Source organism: Schistocerca gregaria, chromosome 9 (genome assembly GCF_023897955.1).
Source record: "Schistocerca gregaria isolate iqSchGreg1 chromosome 9, iqSchGreg1.2, whole genome shotgun sequence".
NCBI lineage: Eukaryota > Metazoa > Arthropoda > Insecta > Orthoptera > Acrididae > Schistocerca > Schistocerca gregaria.
In genome coordinates, this window is record NC_064928.1 from 142,148,464 (window position 1) to 142,169,040 (window position 20,577).

The 20,577-nt window shown below is 46.4% G+C and overlaps 1 protein-coding gene across 1 annotated transcript in view; it reads left to right on the plus strand.

Moving 5' to 3' along the window:
• The window catches only part of LOC126291714 (symplekin-like), a 135,145-nt gene that overhangs the window by 14,106 nt on the left and 100,462 nt on the right, over window positions 1-20,577 (plus strand). The window contains exons 4-7 of the mRNA XM_049985370.1: window positions 5,261-5,416; window positions 6,661-6,812; window positions 7,131-7,285; window positions 12,280-12,432. Coding sequence (XP_049841327.1) covers window positions 5,261-5,416; window positions 6,661-6,812; window positions 7,131-7,285; window positions 12,280-12,432 — 616 coding nt within the window. The remainder of the gene's footprint in view (window positions 1-5,260; window positions 5,417-6,660; window positions 6,813-7,130; window positions 7,286-12,279; window positions 12,433-20,577) is intronic.

Here is a 20,577-nt window from a genome sequence, read left to right on the forward strand (position 1 = left end):
CTCTTGGCACCTTGTCGCGGTCTTCTTTGACCTACATAAGGTGTATGACGTGGTTTGGTGCAATCGCATTTTAGTTACTCTCCGTGGCTGGGGCCTTTTGTGGCCACCGTCTGCTTTCATGTGTGTGGTCTCCCCCCCCCCCCCCCCCCCACCACCACACACACACACACACACACACACACACACACACACACACACACACCACTTCTGCAAGAGTCCATTGGCACTTCACTCAGCACCCCTCAGATTCAGGATAATGGTATCCCACAGAGTTCTGTATTGTCACACTCTTCCTCATAGCCATCAACTGGGCTTTAACCTCCGTTGGCCCTAAGGTTTCCCCCAGCATTGTATGTAGATTTTCATCTGGTGCAATTCCCACTCAGTAGCGTCTGCTGAGTGCCAGCTCCAAGGTGCCATCCAACAGACCTTTGCATGGGCTGTCTCCCATAGCTTCCAATATGCGGATTATGCATTATTGTCATTCATAGTACACAGTGATCCAGAACTTTATTTAGGCAACCAACTTCTAGATGTTACAGCACAGTCACATATCCTGAGCCTTTTTTCTATTTAATTTATTTATTATTATATTAAAAGCTGATGTGGTTAACCCATATTTGCCGCCTGAAGACTATGTGCATGCGGAAGATTAATGCTCTCCACCTTCCGACCAACACATCTTGGGATGCAGACCGTGCTACTCCTCCATATTTACTCGAATCTAAGCCACACTTTTTTCTGGTTTTTGTAATCCAAAAACCGCCTGCAGCTTAGAATTGAGTGCAAAGTAAGCAGAAGTTCTGAAAAATGTTGGTAGGTGCCGCCACAACCAGCTTCTGCCGTCGAATATATGTAGTGCTACACAGGCATGCTTCGCAGGCACAAAGATAAATACTGGCACCAAAACCTCTGAGTCAGTAAATAAATTAAAAAAAAGGTGGAAGACCAGCTTTTTTTCCTTCGCCCCGAGTTTTGACCACTGCATTTTCATACATTATCCAATGAAGTAAATACAAATTCCGTATTGTTCATCTTCGCATGTAGCAGCGTTTCAAGGTACTATGAAAATCTGACTGGCAAGACTGGGATGTTTGTCAATATGGCCAACTCTACGTTCTGAATTTTTTCCTACCCGAGAGAAGAGATGGTTGCTAATAGGAACTTTTATGAATTGCGAATCATATGCAGTATTCTCTTCACCATAAGAATAATATGAATATAAACATTTTGCCATGTATTCTTTCGTGTTTGCAGCTATCTCATTTAAATCCTGTGTGCCTAATAAACTACGAAACTAGTGTGAGACAACAGCAAACGCGGAAGAATATACATATCGTGTCATGTTTATATTCATATTATTCTTATGCCTAATAGTGATACAGTCAGAAACAAAGCACGGCAATCAACTACATTTTTAAATCTAAGATGACTTTAATTTCTGTGCAGAATGTAATGTACAAAAGAGGCGTCTGCAAAGATTTTCAAGCAGCGAAAAATATTAGCTACACTCTTGTTCAGAACATCTTTTATCATACACAGTCTATTATTTGGTTCTTGTTGATCATTATCAAAGAAAGCAGCAGTGTAAGTAACAGCAAATAGCAGTCTCTTGTCATTATTCCGCTAATGAGACAATTCCTCTCTCTCTCTCTCTCTCTCTCTCTCTCTCTCTCTCTCTCTCTCTCTCTCTATCATCTTAAGTGGCGGTAGTGTGCACAAAAGCAAGCCATGCTACGAGCGGCAACAGGTCGTAAACACACATTATCAGAATGTGACAGACAATGCAGGACACAGTACAATAATGCATTTTCTATTAGACTGACTTAAACACCTATAACAAAGAGAACAGCACTTATCAGATCAAAGAAAAATAAGCAATCGATTAAAGTCGGACAAAGCACGTGAAAAAGGAAGGGTACCCGTATAAATGTGGACTGAGTGCCTGACGCATAGCAATGGCTACCTGGTGAAGTTTGAGTCGAGCCAAACTACTGTAGTTGTATCGTCATTCATTCGACCTAAATTGTGTCTCATATTACAATGGACCAACTTTATTTCAATTTGTAGGTGTGGCCTAAACTCCTCTCTCCCTTGAATTTCGAGTCTCAAATTTCTGGTGCGGCTTAGATTCGGGAAAATTATTTTTCCTCGATTTTGAGACTCATTTTTCAGGTGCGGCTTAGATTCGAGTAAATACTGTATGGAAGTCAGGTTTATGAGTCAGCAGCTCTTTCCACACTGAAAAAACTCGATCCTGTTCAGCATTGTGGGGTGTGTCTGGCTACTGGTGCCTTTTGCACTACTCCATTTGAGTTTCCTCACAGAAGCGAGGATTCTCCCCCTCTACAAATACGGTGAAGCCAACTCTTGGTTTCTTTATGCATCACCATTTGCAGATTCTCTGATCACCCCATGTACCCTGTCCTCTCTGCAAGTGAAGTAAGCCTCCCTGCTGACCACTGCCCCTGGTTGGAATGCATCTCACCTCCCTCTGTTGGATCTCCATCTCCATTCACTGAAATGCGCCCATGTATTTCGTCTCTTACCTGCTGTTGGATGGTGCCTAGACCATGGATTTGGACCAACCTATTCTAGTGTCCTAAGGTCCGTCGCCCCTATGGTCTTCCAGCGTCTTGTACATTCTATCCTTGCAGAGTTCCAGGGGGTGCCTTCTTGTACACTGATGGCTCCAAGACAATAGATAAAGCGGGATATGCTTTAGTCTCCTACTGGTTTAGAACACAATTTATTGATGGAATCGTGTAGTGTGTTCACAGTAGAGCTGCTAGCCACTACCAAGGCCCTCCACTTTGTTACTCAGGCCTCCTTCCACAGTTTTTAATACGTACCTACTCATTGAGCAGCCTGCTACTCTTGTCATTCTTTGGTCTCTGCTTTCCATGACCTTCTTCTTCCTTAGCCATGCTGCATGCTGGGTTCTCTTTCTGAGTCCCAATTCATCGGTGTCCCACTGAATGAATGGGCTGACTGTTTGGCTAGGTAAGCTGATACTTGTCCTCCATTCTCTTTCATGACTCAAGATGTGGATATGCAGATCTATGTCAAATCTCTCTCTCCTGAAAATGGAGTGATGTTTGGTGCACTACTGCTCTCAGTAATAAACTCCACACACTCAAGGAGACTGCTGTGCTTTGGTGCTCTTCCTTCTGCTCCTCTTGTAAGGAGTCCACTGGTTTACGCCATCTACACGGTCATACGAGGCTCACCCAATGCGTCCTCCTGCGTAACGAACCACTGTCACAGTATGGTTGTGGAGCCAGACTGATGATATTCAACATATTGGTAGAATGTCCCCTTTGTGCTGACTATAGTCTTCCTTTATTTTAATTTTAGCAGACAATTTACGGATGGTTGAACTGGTACTCAGTTTCCTCTGTGAAAGTGGTTATTTCCAGATATAAGGTTTTACTTTACTCCAGGAGCAAAGGCAGGGTGGTTGTGGTTGGTGCCTCTCTTCACGTTTTCTCAGTCTAGGACCCCCTTGCCGCCGCCCCCCCCCCCCCCCCAATCCTGTGGAAAGATCCCTCTTTTTTTCCCTGTTTTTACATTTGGCCTAACCTTTTGTCTTTTACTGTGCTTTTTTTAATTTCCTTGTTTTATAGTCTGAATCCCCTGACTGTACCCATCCACTTTTAGCTGGCCCTCTTTCTTCTGAGAGTAACTTTGGAATCGCGGGACTGATGATCTCGCCATTTGACTCCATAAACCCTCTCAATTAATGAATCAATCAGTGTCAAAATTTGTTGGGGGAAAATGCTAAAATGCTTTCGGAAGTCAGGTAATTTCTCTTGGGGACACTTGGGGCAACCATGATTTGAACTTCTCAAGGAGAATACCGCGCAGTGCACAATCAAATGCCTGTGATGGGTCACAGAAAATACGGTTTGGCAGTGTCAGAACATTAATGTGTTACTGAAACAGAATGTTGGATCAGTAGCAGAAGAAATTGTAGCTTATAAGCAATCTGCCGCAAAGTAACAACTTACGAAAAATTTGAAAATGTTCTGGTAGTAGAACTAAAGGAAATCTCTTGTAACGGTCGCAATAGGGAGAGATTTTGTGAAATCCATTCTAGTTAAAGCTGATGCTGTAGCTACAGCTTCACTGCATTCACCATACTCTATGAACTGTATCAGTTTAGCTAGAGGTGCAGGGGCAGTTGTGGTAAAGGAAGAAAGGTGGGATCTTCCATAGTCAGTCACAGCAGCAGCAACAACAACAACAACAACAACGTTTTCTACACTATTAACCAGTTGGTGTCAGTTCTCGTGCTCTACACAGCTTATTCATGAAAATAAGTGTGTGACTTTTGTGCCATGGATGTGGGTAACCTGTCGTGCAAAGACATTGTCTGTCCGCAGCTCGTGGCTTAGTGGCTGGCATTGCTGCCTCTGGACCACGGGGTCCCAGATTAGATTCCCGGCCAGGTTGGGATTTTCTCTACCTAGGTGTTTGTGTTTTCCTCCTCCTCCACCTCCTCCTCATCATCATCATTCGTGACAGTGTCTAGATTGAATTGTGTAAAAATTGGACTGTGGCAAAACTGGGACTTTTGTAAGGGCGCTAATAGCCATGCAGTTGAGTGCCCCACAAACCCATTGTCTTCGTCAACATCAACAACGACAACATCATCAGAGACCTTTTCTGATTGCCCACCAGGAGGTCCACAACTCTTTTGTGGATACATGCATAGCGAGCACGGGACCCCGAGCTAGTGTGGCACTTTCCTTTCTGGGCTGCAACCTTCCTTTTCCACATCCTCCCCCCCCCCCCCCCCCCCCCCCCCACATTCACCTCTTACCTTCCCTTTGTCCCCTTCTGGGTGTATGTTTAGTGCCTATGTCCAGAGACTGACACTTGAAACTGTCAGTCTCTCTTCTTCACTTTCTCTGCTGGCAAGTCTCTGTCCTTCCCTCATCTGGTTTTGTGCTGACAAAAATGTGTCCCATGTATTAACCTAGTATACCAACAAGAAATACAGAAAATTGTAATTCTTTTAAATGTACATATTGATGAAAACGTGGAAAGAAAGAAAATAAGATATAGTAGACCATTTAGGTTGAATTTCTTTTGCGTTAAGAATAATTACCGACTTCAAGGATATCTAAATTTCATTATATTTGTTTCTTTGACATGTTAAAACTCATAATGTTTAATGTGAATATGATCTGTGGAAAAAGTGACTAAAATAGTTTGTGCATATATGTGTGTAAATCTATTTTTGATAAACCTGCAGTATTCGTACGCATGCTGTGAAGTTCCTGGAGAATGTTGTCCTCCTGCAGACATATCCAGAACCTGATGGCATGGTGCGTAGAGATGACTTCTCTCTAGAAGATGTACCAATGACACTTAAAATAGCAAGAAGAAGAAAACTGGAGGAAGAGGCCTTGTAAGTAAATCTCACAGCATTTGCCTCTGTTCCTGCTCTCTCTCTCTCTCTCTCTCTCTCTCTCTCTCTCTCTCTCTCTCTCTCTCTCTCTCTCCTGAACACAATACACACAGTTTACAGTACAAATTTAAGAATGAGCATATCCTCATGGGGTGTCAAGAGTGAGAAATGAAATAAATGGGGGCAGTGTGTTCTTTAGCTTCTGAATTAATAGTTTCTAAGACAAGAGTGCATGTTCTATGTGCACTGAATGGACAGACCAGTTACTATATTGGTGTAAGACATACAGGCTACTGATGTAAGTACTTTAGTAGGAAGAACCTGATTCAGAAGCTAAAGAAACAGTTACCCCCACTTTTTGTTCACTGATTAACATCTCATCAATAAATTCTCATTGTGTTGTAGTTGAGACTTTTTTTTTTTTGTTCCTTTCTTCCAACTGTATTCACATTGTTTTAGATTTTCATATATCTGGGAAACTATTCTAAATACCTTCATTAACATTTTGTAGTTGTGCATCATATCGGATGTTTCCTGGAAAGTAAACTTATTTTCACTCCTCCCTGTTCTGTGCAGGGGGGGATGAAAGTTTAGCTCAGGGCGAGTGACATACTTAATTTTGCACTCGCTTTGAGCTGTGAGGTACTATGAAAATGAAAGAGAGTTGCACCAGCTGTTGGTACTACACAGCTGATGAGAGCGGCAGGCGTCTGTTTCGAAGTGAGAGATATTATGACATTCTCAGGTCAATAAACCACAACTTTGTTTCTTACGTATTTGTTAAGACTCCAGTCAGGTATTTATAACAGCCAAGATTATAAATGTAATTGTTGCTCATTTAACTTGCAGTAATTTAAGTTGTGCTATTAGGTTCAAACCAACAACCACCTTGTAATTCTTGCCACATTTGGAAAAAAATCAAATATTTACGATAACAGCAAAGAAGAGAAATAATGCAACTTTGATGCTAGAAATTCATTGCCTCTTGTCACCTCTCATTGTGTACGTAAAATTGTCTGTCACATTGGTTACGCAAAACTTGACGCATTGCCAATTTGCGAGCAGTAGAGAAACAAAACTGTGACTGGCGCTGCTTCAGTTGTATGTTATCGGCTATACTGGGAGCAGTGCCTGCTTAAGTGCTGAATTTAAATTCCTGGGTGGTCTTTACCTTTTTACATATTGAACAGTGTATTTCACGATTGGGTTTTGCTGATGGCTGTCTCGAATCTCTCTGTTGTCAGGATGGTTTTCGAGCTGCTACTGAACTTCCACGGATCCCCTCACATCAGCAGTGTTAACCTCATGACGTGCATGGGGTCCTTGACACTCATAGCAAAGATGCGACCACAACTTTTCATGGGGAAAGTCATCAATGCCTTTGAGAAGTTGCACCGTAAGCTACATAATTATTATAATTGACTTAGACCTGTAAAGTGATCTGAACTGCATATGATTTGATTTTTTCAAAGTTTAGTGAAAAAGGATTGACCAGAAACTTTGCTTGATTTACTATTTATCACAATGTTTGTATCATGTGCAAACACACCAGACTTTGCATCTGGAAGTGTCATTGATGTTACACTACTTGCCATGTGATAGATGTGTACAAAATCAATATTCTTGACATGTATCAGAAGTGTTCACTGGCAAATATACTTTTTAATTGTGTTTTTGAGTAAAGGGATCTGAACTCATTGTAATTTCCTTACAGAAAACCTTCCACCGACATTGTCAAAGTCGCAAGTTAGTTCGGTGAGCAAGCACCTGAAAATCCAGTTACTGAATCTACTGAAACAGCCGTCTTCTGTAGAGTTCCACAACAACATTACTGCCTTGCTGACTGAACTGGGTGCTACTCATCAGGAGGTAATGTATCAGTCTTATGTGAAAAATGTCCTGCTAAGAGAACATGTTTGTTGTCAAAAAGCTACACATCACCCACATAGAAATGATTCTAGTACAATGTATGGAAGGTTGAGGGTTTGATGGCTAGTCATTTGTAAATTAAAATCATTCATTTGTCAGGGCTATCCCCCCTCTTGTTGTTGTCTGGCTACTACCAGTGCTTGCTTGCCTGCTTGCCTTCTTCCTCAAGTTTTCACAGGAATGGGAGTCAGTAGCTGATGTCACCATAGAGAGGGGAAGATCGCCATCATGTAGTGACAGTAAGCCATACATTTATTTTAAGAGGCAGTCTTACTAATGGCGGTTGTCAGTTTCACTCCTGACAAAGTGGACAGAGATGACACCCAGAACACGGAGTTGAAATTGGCAATAGACACAGCAAGAACAGCATAAATGCTTCAGGCAAGGATTTCTTATGGGAAGAAATGAACGATGATTCCTCTTTACAATAGTTGATGTGTTGTGAAATACATGAGAGGTTCAAATTGCGTGCTCGTCCTAGAGTTGAATTTAGAATGGTGGCTTCCCTGAGCCCTGTTCTCGTCAGTGGATCTATGCAGGTGTAACTCGCTGCTTCAGGTCTGCCGCTATTTCTCTCCTTCCAATTTTGTAAGTGCCATTCATAAGCTGGCAAGAGCAAAAGTTAAGGGTCCAAGATCTAGTCCATTTTAAATTATAAGTAGCTCCAGAAGTATTCACTGTAATGGTTGCCTTTTAGCCACCTCAGTTCTGAGCTTAATTTTATGTGTGAAAAGTTTGTCGGTGATAATTGCATTGTTCTACGACAAAATAAGATTAAATTCTTAATATGCCAAAACCATTTGGTTTGTGTCTTGACCTTGAACAATCATATGGCATTACTTGGAGGTGCAACATCCTTTGCCAGCATCCTTGTCACTTCTTATCCAATCCTTCCTTGAGGACCAGTGCTTTAGATATTGTTGGTGGTCTCATATCTGACTCTGTTCAAGACAATGGGGTCCCCTAAGGCAGTGTACTCAGGGTCACATTGTCTGCCTTTGCTGTCAATAGCATTTCTTCTGAAGTCAGCTGCCCTGTCAAATGCTCTTCATTTGTGAATGAATTTGCTGTCTTCTACTCTTCCTCCACCCTTACAGTGATGAAGAGGCAACTGCGGCTCGCCATCAGGCGGCTGGAAACTTGACCCAAGGCAACTGGTTTTCGGTTCTCACCAGAGAAGACTACTTGTGTCAATTTTAAATGTGCTTGTCAAAGTTTTAACCAACCAGTGGTCACATTGGAGAACATTTTATGTTTTCAGGAAATTGTGCCCTATTTGGGTTTATTATTTGACTTGAAATTAATTTGGCTTCCTCCCCTGAAAGACCTACAAACAAAGGGCTTCCAGTCACTGAATATTTTGAAACACCTTAGCAGAAAAGCATGGTCCTGCCTCCTGCAGTTTTATAGGGCATTTATTTGATCACATTTAGATTATGGCAGTGTGGTCTATGGATAACCTTGTATTTCCTACCTGAAGGTGTTAGTGTCCACCATGAGGGCATTTGGATATCAACTGGAGCCTTTCAGACCGGTCCAGTTCAGCATTTGTTGTTTGCAGAGGCTGGTGAACCACCACTCTGGATTCCGCGATGTATCCTTTTGGCTCAACGGGCGCTGAAAATCTTTGTCACCTCAGTCATTGTCATTTAGTGCAGTGGTCCAACCCAACATTGAATGGCCATTCAGGAATGGGCACATGTGACCAATCCGTTCGGGATACGTGCTACTGACTTAAAAATTTCTGGATCTATCATATCTCCTAATACGCAGCCGATGGACTGCTTTGCTGCCTTGGTTTCTTCAGAGGTGCAAAGTGATTTAAAGCTTGATGTGGTACAAGAAAACTTGTACTTCAGATTACCTTTTTATAATTTTCTTTTTCTTTCATTTCAAGTATGTACTACTGTTTTATCACACGGATCCCAGGAAGAGAATATCCTCAGTTGTTCCACTGTTTTCTCCAATAAGGTATTCAGAGTGCGTCTTCCGGAACATTTTATAAATTTTTCAGGACAGTTTACAAATTATGATGTGGAGTTATGACATTATGATGACATGTGAGGATTCAGTCATCACCATACAGTGTTCCTTAACTGTTCAGTCACCTAGTGCACCATAAACACTTCACCAAATGTAACCAGTAGATCAGTTGATTCTCGTGATCCCTGACTCCTTGCAGTGGCTCCAACGCCATGACAACATGTTTTGCTGGGCACCTGGCCACATTGGGATATAGGGAAATGGCATGTTGATAAACCACCCAAGGAAGCGTGTCAGGATGGTGTTCTCTGTGAATATCCCATCCTGCTGCATGCGTTTTCTGACACACGTCATGTGTCAGTGGGAGACAATGGTTGAAGGTGACAGAAAAACAAACCGTGGTCACTCAAATTGACCCCACAGCCATGGCGGCCATTATGTCATCTTCACTGCCGGAAGGAATTTCTGGTTACCAGGCTTTGCACTGAACATAATCCTTTAACACTTGATTTACAACTCCAGTGGGAGGATCCACCACTGTAAGGTTTGTGATGTGCCACTTCCAGTTCAGCATATGTTGGCAATGTGTCTCTTCTATACAGTTACGACTTTGAAACATTTGTTAGCAGCAGACACAGGGGCTGTGCCAAAGACTGAGATGGTGTGGAGTTTTACAATTATTTATTGAACTTTCTTTACAATTTCTCCCTCATCGTTGCTGCCCAGACCTGCGGATCCCTCTGCCTGGCTGCTGCCGTGTAGATTCTCAGACAATGCACGCAGTGCGCACCGCTGATCGCACTCGGAAGACTCAGGCCACCAGTGCTCCACTGAAGCCAGGATGCCCTGTAGTTGAGATGAACTCGGTGCCCCAGTACGGGTACGCCCACGGAGCCACGTCGTCGTGAGGTCAGCTGCCTACGCCTACTGCACCGGCGGCTGGGAAGCCGTCAGTCGCGAGGTCCGTTCATGGATGGACCATTTGCCGTGAAGTCCGGATGTCAGTCCCCGGCGGCGCCTGTGACCAAGACCGTGCTGCGGCCGATCCCACTGGAAGTTCTCGCTGTAGTTAGTCAGCCATGGTGCTGACCGAACTCGGGCTGAGCACTGGGCCGACCTCCAGAGCTGAAGTTGACATCTGGCGGCGAATGGATGACTACTGTGAGCTGTAACAGACTTCCGGAATTGTCACCTATGAAGATTGAATGTTCGGACACAGACCACATCCGTCCTCGGATCCAAACTGCTTCCTAATGGCTTCTGTCTGTTGCTGCCTCCACTTCACTATTTATATCCTGCAGGAGGACTTTTTTTACCCTCGGTAGCTTTTTATTATTACTCCCGCAGTATATAGCAGCGTAATTAGCGTGCTGGCCTCACTTCCCCTTACTCAGCACTCTCCAGGCTTTGCTCGGCACTCAGTCTGTGTGCGTCCTTGCGTCAGTCTGTTGGTAGGCTGCTGCTGTCAGCAAGGCTATCTGTGCCTGCGTACTTCGCAACGCCTCGGTCGCCGGCGTGCCTCTGCTTTGCCATTCTCCACTGCGTGAAGCAACGCTTACTACATGTGGCCATAACAATACTGATATCAGAGAAGCCCTCTATATCGATGGATATCTGCTCACCATCCTCGCTCATATTTATTCCACAGTTAAAAGAATGGTGAAATGTTGTGAACTGTCAGGCCTCATCCCTAAATTGATGGGGAAGAGAGGAAGACTTTAATCCATTATAAACTGCTTCACATGTGGGGACAACAGTCATCTGCACCTTTCAGATTGTCAAGCTGACTTTTTGTCAGGGTGCTGATAACAGTACCTTCATTTCTCAAATATATGCTGACACTGAAGTAAACAGTTTTCTTTAAGCAGATGCTGCCACCTACTTGGAACATATCCGAAACAATGTGAAGTACAGCAAGTGCATGGCATAAATTATATATTACAATCAGGCGTAGTGAGGTTAGCTCATTCCCTGAACTAGACCAAATAAAATTTGGATGTAGTATATATGCTGCATGAGGATGTAGGAGGTTAGACTTTCTTCATGGAACTTGCTACATGAATGGTTTGGAATATCATTTATCTTTGAGCAAATTTTCCCAAATGATTGTGTATATAGTGGGTGTTGGTAAAATTCAACTGACTTTCACATTCAGTAATTGTTTGGTGTTTAATAATGGTTGCAGAACTGAAACATACACTTGTAAGTATTTGGATGCTTTCTTGTAATGGGCCACACATACCCACATTAACTTGTCCCAGTACAGTGAAATATGAAAGTACTTCTGCCATCTCTGACATAAATATGTCTTTACCTTCGTCATTGATATTGACAGAAATCACTAGTAAAATGAGTTAATGGTAAAACATGAAATATGTGTGAGAATTCTTGAGGAGCCATTGAATTTGAAGTTGTTCAGTAACTAGTTAGCTGATGTATTTTATTTTTAGCTTTCACTTCACATTCTTTTCCCCCCTCAATGTACCTTCTGTTCCACAGCAGAGACCCAGGTAGGAATGCATGACTTGTGACCTATCCTCACAGCTTTACTTCCACCAGAAGTAAAACTGGGATGGTGGTTTGTGAATTTTGCCTACAGGGCTCTCGGTCTGTAAGAACATTGCCCACCAAAGGCAAGGTACCAGGTTTGAGTCCCCACCTGCCAGACTGTTTAAATTTTTCTGGATGTATCAAACAAACATTTCTCTTGTAAATCTGTTGAATTATAAAAGTTATGGAAATGGTTTAATTCTATGGTCAGAAATCTGGAAAACTAGTTAATTTCTACAAGGAAGTTGATGCTACTGGGACTAAGTAAAAGACAGATGAGGGCCAAAATAAGAAGGTAACATACTTCATTGTGTGTGTTTATATATGTATGTGTGTTGTGCGTGTGCACATGCCAAGTGTCTGCCCAGTGAACATACTTGAAATATGTAATTTTATTGTAGGTGATGCGGGCATTCCCACACCCAGAGGAACTGCGGCGCCGACAGAAAAGAGTGGCACAGATGGCCCCAGATTTGACCCCACCGTCCAGCAAGAAATCTCGCCTCAAAGTCGAATACGAGGAAGAGGCTTCAGAAGACGACGAGACTGTACAGGTATAAATACAGCATACAGCGATTCCCCTACCTTCCTAAAACAAATGGTGTGATGTGAGCATAATGAACATTTCTAACAATATCTACATTTATATAACTGTATTCTGCTGGCTGCATTAGTGTGTGTCAAAGAGTACTTTGTCCCACAGTCTTTACTTTCCTCCCCTGTTCTGTTGATGATGTGGGAACAATGTTCTTTATCAGAATAATGTATCAGTCGGAAGACTGGTTTGATGCAGCTGTCTGCACCAGACTGTTCTGCTAGAACCTCTTCATCTGTGTACAGCTTCTGAACTTGTGTACTGTAGTTAACCTGTCATCTCCCTCCACAGTTTCTACTCCCCACACTTCCCCTCCATGACCAGATTGACTTTTCCTTGATGCCTGAAATAACTTTGCAATTTTTCCATTACACTTCACCATGATGTGCAATGCCTGTTTCATAGTGTTAGCCACTGGAAGTGGATGAGCACCTGGGCTTAGTAAATAAACTCTTGATGAAGTGCTTTCTTCTTTTTAGAATTGCTTTTTTCTCTTCTATTAATGGTACTTATTAAAATCTTCACACTGATGAAGACTACTTGAGAATGACTTTGAAAAATACAAATGTACAAGGATCATTCAATAAGTAATGCCCAACATTTTTTTTAAAAAAAGACATTAACACACATAGACAAACATCCTTTTTGGTGCTTCACATTTGATGTTTGATTTGTGCGCCGGTGAAGTTCTGAACCATTCTGGCAGATGGCAGAGCCGTAGTGCAGCATCAAAATGGTGTCGGCATACAACTCACGTTACAAGCATGTGCTGTTATTGATTTCTTGTGTGCAGAAAAAGAAACCATGGTGAACATTTATAAACGTTACTTTGCTGTGTATGGTAATACTGCACTTGATAGTACAGTTGGGCGAAGAAAGTTACAGCCTCAGGAAATGCTCCATGATCGGTCTTGCTCGGGACATGCTGAATAGTGTGGATTCCATTATTCGTACCGACCAGCGCATCAAAACTCAGCAGTTGGCTCTACAGTTGTCGGTCAGCATTGGAAGTGCATCTGCAATGATTGAGACTCTCAGATATTCAAAGAGGTGCTCACGATGGATTCCACTAATGCTCACAGCGGATCACAAGATTAAGAGAAAGGTAGTTTCATGTGAATTGTTGGAGTGTTTCGAGACCGACGGAGAGGCCTCTCGGTCACAGTTCGTTGAGGAGGATGAAAGCTGGGTGCACCAGAAACAAAAAGCAGTTCACGGAGTGACATCATCCTCATTCACTATAAAAGAAGAAATTTAAGATAACCCCCTCTGCCGGAAAAGTCATAGCGACAGTCTTCTGGGATTGCGATGACGTCATTATCATGGATGTGATGCCAAGAAGGTGAACCATCAATTCAGAGGCATATGTGATGACTCTGAATAAACTGAAGAACTTTCTGACATTTTCGATTGGACAAGAATAAAGCAAAATCTTGCTCCAACACAGTAATGCACATCCAGACACAAGTCTGAGAACCCGGGAACACATTGCCAAATTTGTTTGGATATCATTGCCTCATCCACCTTACAGTCCAGACCTGGGACCTTCGGACGTCTATCTCTTTGTACCGCTTAGATTCTCTATGGGGGACACACTTTGAAGAGGACAAGAGTATTGGCCATACAGTGGAAACATGGCTACACCTACAGGACAGAAGCTTTTACCAGCAGGGAATACATGCTTTTCCATAACATTGGTGTACAGCCATAGAACGTGATAGAGACTCCGTAGAAAAACACGACGTGGACAAGACATGTCAATATATATTGTCAGCAAATTCTGACTGTAACAATAAATATGTTCTGAGGGGAAAAAATGTGGGGCATTACTTATTGAAAGACTGGTGTTCAGTGAGATTCTCTCTCTCCCCCCCTCCCTCTCTCTCCCCCCCTCCCTCTCTCTCCCCCCCTCCCTCTCTCTCCCCCCCTCCCTCTCTCTCCCCCCCTCCCTCTCTCTCCCCCCCTCCCTCTCTCTCCCCCCCTCCCTCTCTCTCCCCCCCTCCCTCTCTCTCCCCCCCTCCCTCTCTCTCCCCCCCTCCCTCTCTCTCCCCCCCTCCCTCTCTCTCCCCCCCTCCCTCTCTCTCCCCCCCTCCCTCTCTCTCCCCCCCTCCCTCTCTCTCCCCCCCTCCCTCTCTCTCCCCCCCTCCCTCTCTCTCCCCCCCTCCCTCTCTCTCCCCCCCTCCCTCTCTCTCCCCCCCTCCCTCTCTCTCCCCCCCTCCCTCTCTCTCCCCCCTCCCTCTCTCTCCCCCCCTCCCTCTCTCTCCCCCCCTCCCTCTCTCTCCCCCCCTCCCTCTCTCTCCCCCCCTCCCTCTCTCTCCCCCCCTCCCTCTCTCTCCCCCCCTCCCTCTCTCTCCCCCCCTCCCTCTCTCTCCCCCCTCCCTCTCTCTCCCCCCCTCCCTCTCTCTCCCCCCCTCCCTCTCTCTCCCCCCTCCCTCTCTCTCCCCCCCTCCCTCTCTCTCCCCCCTCCCTCTCCCTCCCCCCCGCCCTCTCTCTCCCCCCCTCCCTCTCTCTCCCCCCCTCCCTCTCTCTCCCCCCTCCCTCTCTCCCCCCCCCTCCCTCTCTCTCCCCCCCTCCCTCTCTCTCCCCCCCTCCCTCTCTCTCCCCCCCTCCCTCTCTCTCCCCCCCTCCCTCTCTCTCCCCCCCTCCCTCTCTCTCCCCCCCTCCCTCTCTCTCCCCCCCTCCCTCTCTCTCCCCCCCTCCCTCTCTCTCCCCCCCTCCCTCTCTCTCCCCCCCTCCCTCTCTCTCCCCCCCTCCCTCTCTCTCCCCCCTCCCTCTCTCTCCCCCCCTCCCTCTCTCTCCCCCCCCTCCCCCTCTCTCCCCCCCTCCCTCTCTCTCCCCCCCTCCCTCTCTCTCCCCCCTCCCTCTCTCTCCCCCCCTCCCTCTCTCTCCCCCCTCCCTCTCTCTCCCCCCTCCCTCTCTCTCCCCCCCTCCCTCTCTCTCCCCCCCTCCCTCTCTCTCCCCCCTCCCTCTCTCTCCCCCCTCCCTCTCTCTCCCCCCTCCCTCTCTCTCGCCCCTCCCTCTCTCTCCCCCCCTCTGTCCCCCTCTCTCCCCCCCTCTGTCCCCCTCTCTCCCCCCCTCTGTCCCCCTCTCTCCCCCCCTCTGTCCCCCTCTTTCCCCCCCTCTGTCCCCCTCTTTCCCCCCCTCTGTCCCCCTCTCTCCCCCCCTCTGTCCCCCTCTCTCCCCCCCTCTGTCCCCCTCTCTCCCCCCCTCTGTCCCCCTCTCTCCCCCCCTCTGTCCCCCTCTCTCCCCCCCTCTGTCCCCCTCTCTCCCCCCCTCTGTCCCCCTCTCTCCCCCCCTCTGTCCCCCTCTCTCCCCCCCTCTGTCCCCCTCTCTCCCCCCCTCTGTCCCCCTCTCTCCCCCCCTCTGTCCCCCTCTCTCCCCCCCTCTGTCCCCCTCTCTCCCCCCCTCTGTCCCCCTCTCTCCCCCCCTCTGTCCCCCTCTCTCCCCCCCTCTGTCCCCCTCTCTCCCCCCCCTCTGTCCCCCTCTCTCCCCCCCCTCTGTCCCCCTCTCTCCCCCCCCTCTGTCCCCCTCTCTCGTCCCCCTCTGTCCCCCTCTCTCGTCCCCCTCTGTCCCCCTCTCTCGTCCCCCTCTGTCCCCCTCTCTCGTCCCCCTCTCTCACCCCCCCTCTGTCCCCCTCTCTCACCCCCCCTCTGTCCCCCTCTCTCACCCCCCCTCTGTCCCCCTCTCTCACCCCCCCTCTGTCCCCCTCTCTCACCCCCCCCTCTGTCCCCCTCTCTCACCCCCCCCTCTGTCCCCCTCTCTCTCACCCCCCCCTCTGTCCCCCTCTCTCTCACCCCCCCCTCTGTCCCCCTCTCTCTCACCCCCCCCTCTGTCCCCCTCTCTCTCACCCCCCCCTCTGTCCCCCTCTCTCTCACCCCCCCCTCTGTCCCCCTCTCTCTCACCCCCCCCTCTGTCCCCCTCTCTCTCACCCCCCCCTCTGTCCCCCTCTCTCACCCCCCCTCTGTCCCCCTCTCTCACCCCCCCCTCTGTCCCCCTCTGTGTCACCCCCCCCCTCTGTCCCCCTCTGTGTCACCCCCCCCCTCTGTCCCCCTCTGTGTCACCCCCCCCCTCGGTCCCCCTCTGTGTCACCCCCCCCCTCGGTCCCCCTCTGTGTCACACCCCCCCTCGGTCCCCCTCTGTGTCACACCCCCCCCTCGGTCCCCCTCTGTGTCACACCCCCCCTCGGTCCCCCTCTGTGTCACACCCCCCCTCGGTCCCCCTCTGTGTCACACCCCCCCTCGGTCCCCCTCTGTGTCTCACACCCCCCCTCGGTCCCCCTCTGTGTCTCACACCCCCCCTCGGTCCCCCTCTGTCTCACACCCCCCCTCTCACACCCCCCCCTCTGTCCCCCCCCTCTCTCTCTCCCTCTCCCTCTCCCTCTCCCTCTCTCCCTCTTTCATATGTTGATCTATTGTAATCGATTGTTCAAGCGGCGGCAGAACACATGTAAAAGACGTTTGTAACTGGCAAGCTTTCAGAGGCTGTGTGTGTGTGTGTGTGTGTGTGTGTGTGTGTGTGTGTGTGTGTGTGTGTGTGTGTGTGTGTGTGTGTGTGTGTGTGTGTGTGTGTGTGTGTGTGTGTGTGTGCGCGCGCGTGTGTGCGCCTTTGTTTTCTGCCACTGCTTGGTGAGTAGATCCATCCAGTTAAATAATTCTCAGTGGTTTAATTTTATTGCAGGTGTCGCCAGGGAATAAGTGAATTAGCACATATATTACTTATATTTCATACAACCATGATGAATGGAATCAGTCTTGAATTATTGCTGGAAAATATTAGACAGAAGGTGCAGCATCAATATTATGCATCACTCGCTCACAATAATGTTGTAACCATTTGTTTTGGGAGCTCATTGTTGTAATGACTGCTGCAAAGTAAATATATTGTCTCAAGAAGGTTTTTGAAAATAATCTATTAGAATTTAGTGTTACTTCGACACTACATCATGGCAGTTGGCTGCAAGTATAAATAAATGAGGACTCAAAAGTCGTTAGAGGGGAGAAGAGAGGTGTGGGAAGGATGTCATGAATACCCACGTTTCGTGCCTCAGCGAAAGCAAATCTATTGCTACAAATTGTGTAACAGTTATCAGAAATTATATGAAATTATAGTTAAACACAATTTCTGATAGAAAACCAATGTAATTAAATATATACATCATTTACATACTGCATGAAACAGTTTGATGATTTATTTTAGTCATTTTCCCAGTCACTCTGGGCCATATCAGTAGGTGAAGACTGGTTATCAGCTATATCTGTACAGACTAAGCTATCAAGTTCCACTGTGTCTGTATTAGAAGAGTCCTCAATAGAGTAATTAGCATGTATTACTTGTCAGTTCCAGTTTCCGTTACACTATCGCACCTGCTGTAATCGTGCTCCACCTCTTGCACTTTTCTTCAGTACCCTTCCCAGTCATTTGGAGTGAATGAATTGAAGGATTGGCTTTAAGTTTTTTGAGACTGGCTGCAGACATGTCACCATAGTTGTACAGGCAAAAATTAAACAGTGAATGAGAGAGTACAGATTCATTTGCATTCAGTTCACAATTGTTGAGCAATAGGCAAACCACGGTGTGGTTAGCCAGTTCGTCTACTGCATACGTCTTTTCACTGCTTGTATTCACCTGCACCCGACCACACAGCTCAGCTGCTGTCAAGTTGTCATCATGTTTAACTTTACTTTTATGCAGCTGAACTCTCTTATTGCCACGCTTGGATAGCATATTGAAGGAGTTTCGTCCACCTGCCTACAGTGATAATACACGTTGTCCATATCAATAACAGAATCTGGCAGAAGATTTGGGAGCACCATCTCTGAAAACCATTTCTCAATAATCTGAGTTCATTTGGCCATGACAATTTGCCTGTTCAGATTTTTGCCCAGAACTTCAGCTGCCCTTACTACACACGCATATTTCACGCCTCCTCCTGGAGGCACTTCTCCATGCCAAAAAAAACCCAGTACATCTTGTAGACTCTGTTAGCATTTGCTGTATGTCAGGTTGCTATCAACCCATGACTTGTCAAAATAAAAAATTATTTTGAACCGTGGAAAATGTAGAATGGAATGTAACAATATTATGAAAATGAAAGTTGCTACTCACCATATAGTAAAGATACTGAGTCGCAGATAGGCACAACAAAAAGACTGTCACAACTAAAGCTTTTGGCCAATAAGTCCTTTGTCAAAACACACACACACACACACACCATTGACTTCATTGATGTTTTTAATGAGGTTTGGCCCATCTCCAGTTTGTCTTCTCATGCAGCACTGGAAGAAGTTATGCTATGCTAGGAAGTACTTTCTGTTGTGCTTATATTTCTGCTATGCTATTCCTTAGAACTAATATACTGAAGTCATCAGCTTCTTCTTGAGTATCACTGTGTCTCATCCTAAGTGAACAACATAAAAATAATCAAAATATCCATGGGTGCACTGCCAGTCTACAGTGTCCAACGGGCGCAGTATTTCGGCGATCATACATGTCGCCATCGTCAGGTGAACTGACGAACTGAGCTCCTGTGAACGTGCCGGCACGAAGATCCGTACACTATGGCTGCTCAGGAGGAAATGGGTTCAGTCGCAGAGGCGGCTGTTTTAAATACCCTCTGCTCGCGGCGCGCTCACTCTGCCGTCCGCGCCACGGTCGCGCGGTGGAGCAGATTGCGATGGCATCTGAGGAGACGTCGGTGTGATGGTGGCTCTATCCGCTGTGGTTGTCACAACTATACACTTGCTCGATTTACTCTTGAATAACCCAATCGCTGGTTCTCAAGCCTTGCTAAGATTATAGCCACAGTCGCGGTTTATGAGGTCGTCATTGGTGCGAATTTCTATGGCCTATCTAACAACGCTGTCCCAGTATCTCGACATCTGTACCAGAATCCTCGTGCGTTCATACTCCATAGCGTGATTTTCCGACAATGTTCAGCGACCGCCGACTCGCTCGGATACATCTGTCGAGCGTGCCTCTGGTGTTCACGGCATCGATCCTTGACGATGCCTGACCGATATACGACTTGCCACATTGACACGGAATCTGGTACACGCCGGCCTTCCTCAAACCGAGGTCATCTTTGGCGCTCCCCACCAGTGCACGAGTTTTATCCTGAGGATAAAACACAGTTCCGACCCGGTGTTTCTTCAAAATGCGAGCGATTTTTCCCCGAGATTGCGCCTGTATATGGAATAAACGCAGTGCCTATCTCCTCTCTCGTGATTTCATCCATCTTGACAGGTTGTGCTGTAGTGGTTGGGCGGAGAGCACGTTGAATCTGCCTCTGAGTACCCATTTTTTCGAAATACAGTCCTCAGATGTTCCAATTCCTGAGGTAGACTCTCTGCGTCCGAAATAGTGCACGCCCTATGTACTAGAATTTTAAGTACGCCATTCCTCTGTGAAGGGTGGTGGCAGCTGTCCGTGTGCAAATACAGATTAGTGTTCATTGTCTTCCGATACACCCCATGACCTACGGTGCCGTCAGCCCTTCTCTTGACCAAAACGTCAAGGAAAGGTAATTTACCCTCCGTTTCAGTCTCCATAGCGAATTTGATGTTGGGGTGTATGGAGTTAAGATGTATAAGGAAGTCAAGGAGTTCATCCATACCATGTGGCCAGATGACGAATGTGTTGTCCACGTAACGGAAGCTCAGTAACAGCTCAGTCCGTCAGTTCACCTGATGATGGCAACATGTATGATCGCCGAAATATTGTGCCCGTTGGACACTGTAGACCGGCAGCACACCCGTGGATATTTTGATTATCAAATATGCCAGGAGTAACTCGAGAATCACAAAATAAAAATAACTTGACAGCTGCCTAGTTGGAAGAATTGTCAAATATAAACAGCTGTACACTTTCCCAGTACAAATTACGGCTAAAACTGATCTTTTCTTTCTTGGACTACCAGGCGATTCTTCTGGATGAGAGCTTGTGGGCTTTCTAAACCTATCTAGAGTTGAAACACCTTTGCCAATGCAAATGGCAGCTCTCTTCCTGGCCCAAGTGATAGCTTGTAGCAGTTTTTTGTGCTGTCTTTTTCCACCTCTCAGCACTCTAGCACATTATGCATAATGTTACGAGCACCACTTCATACTAC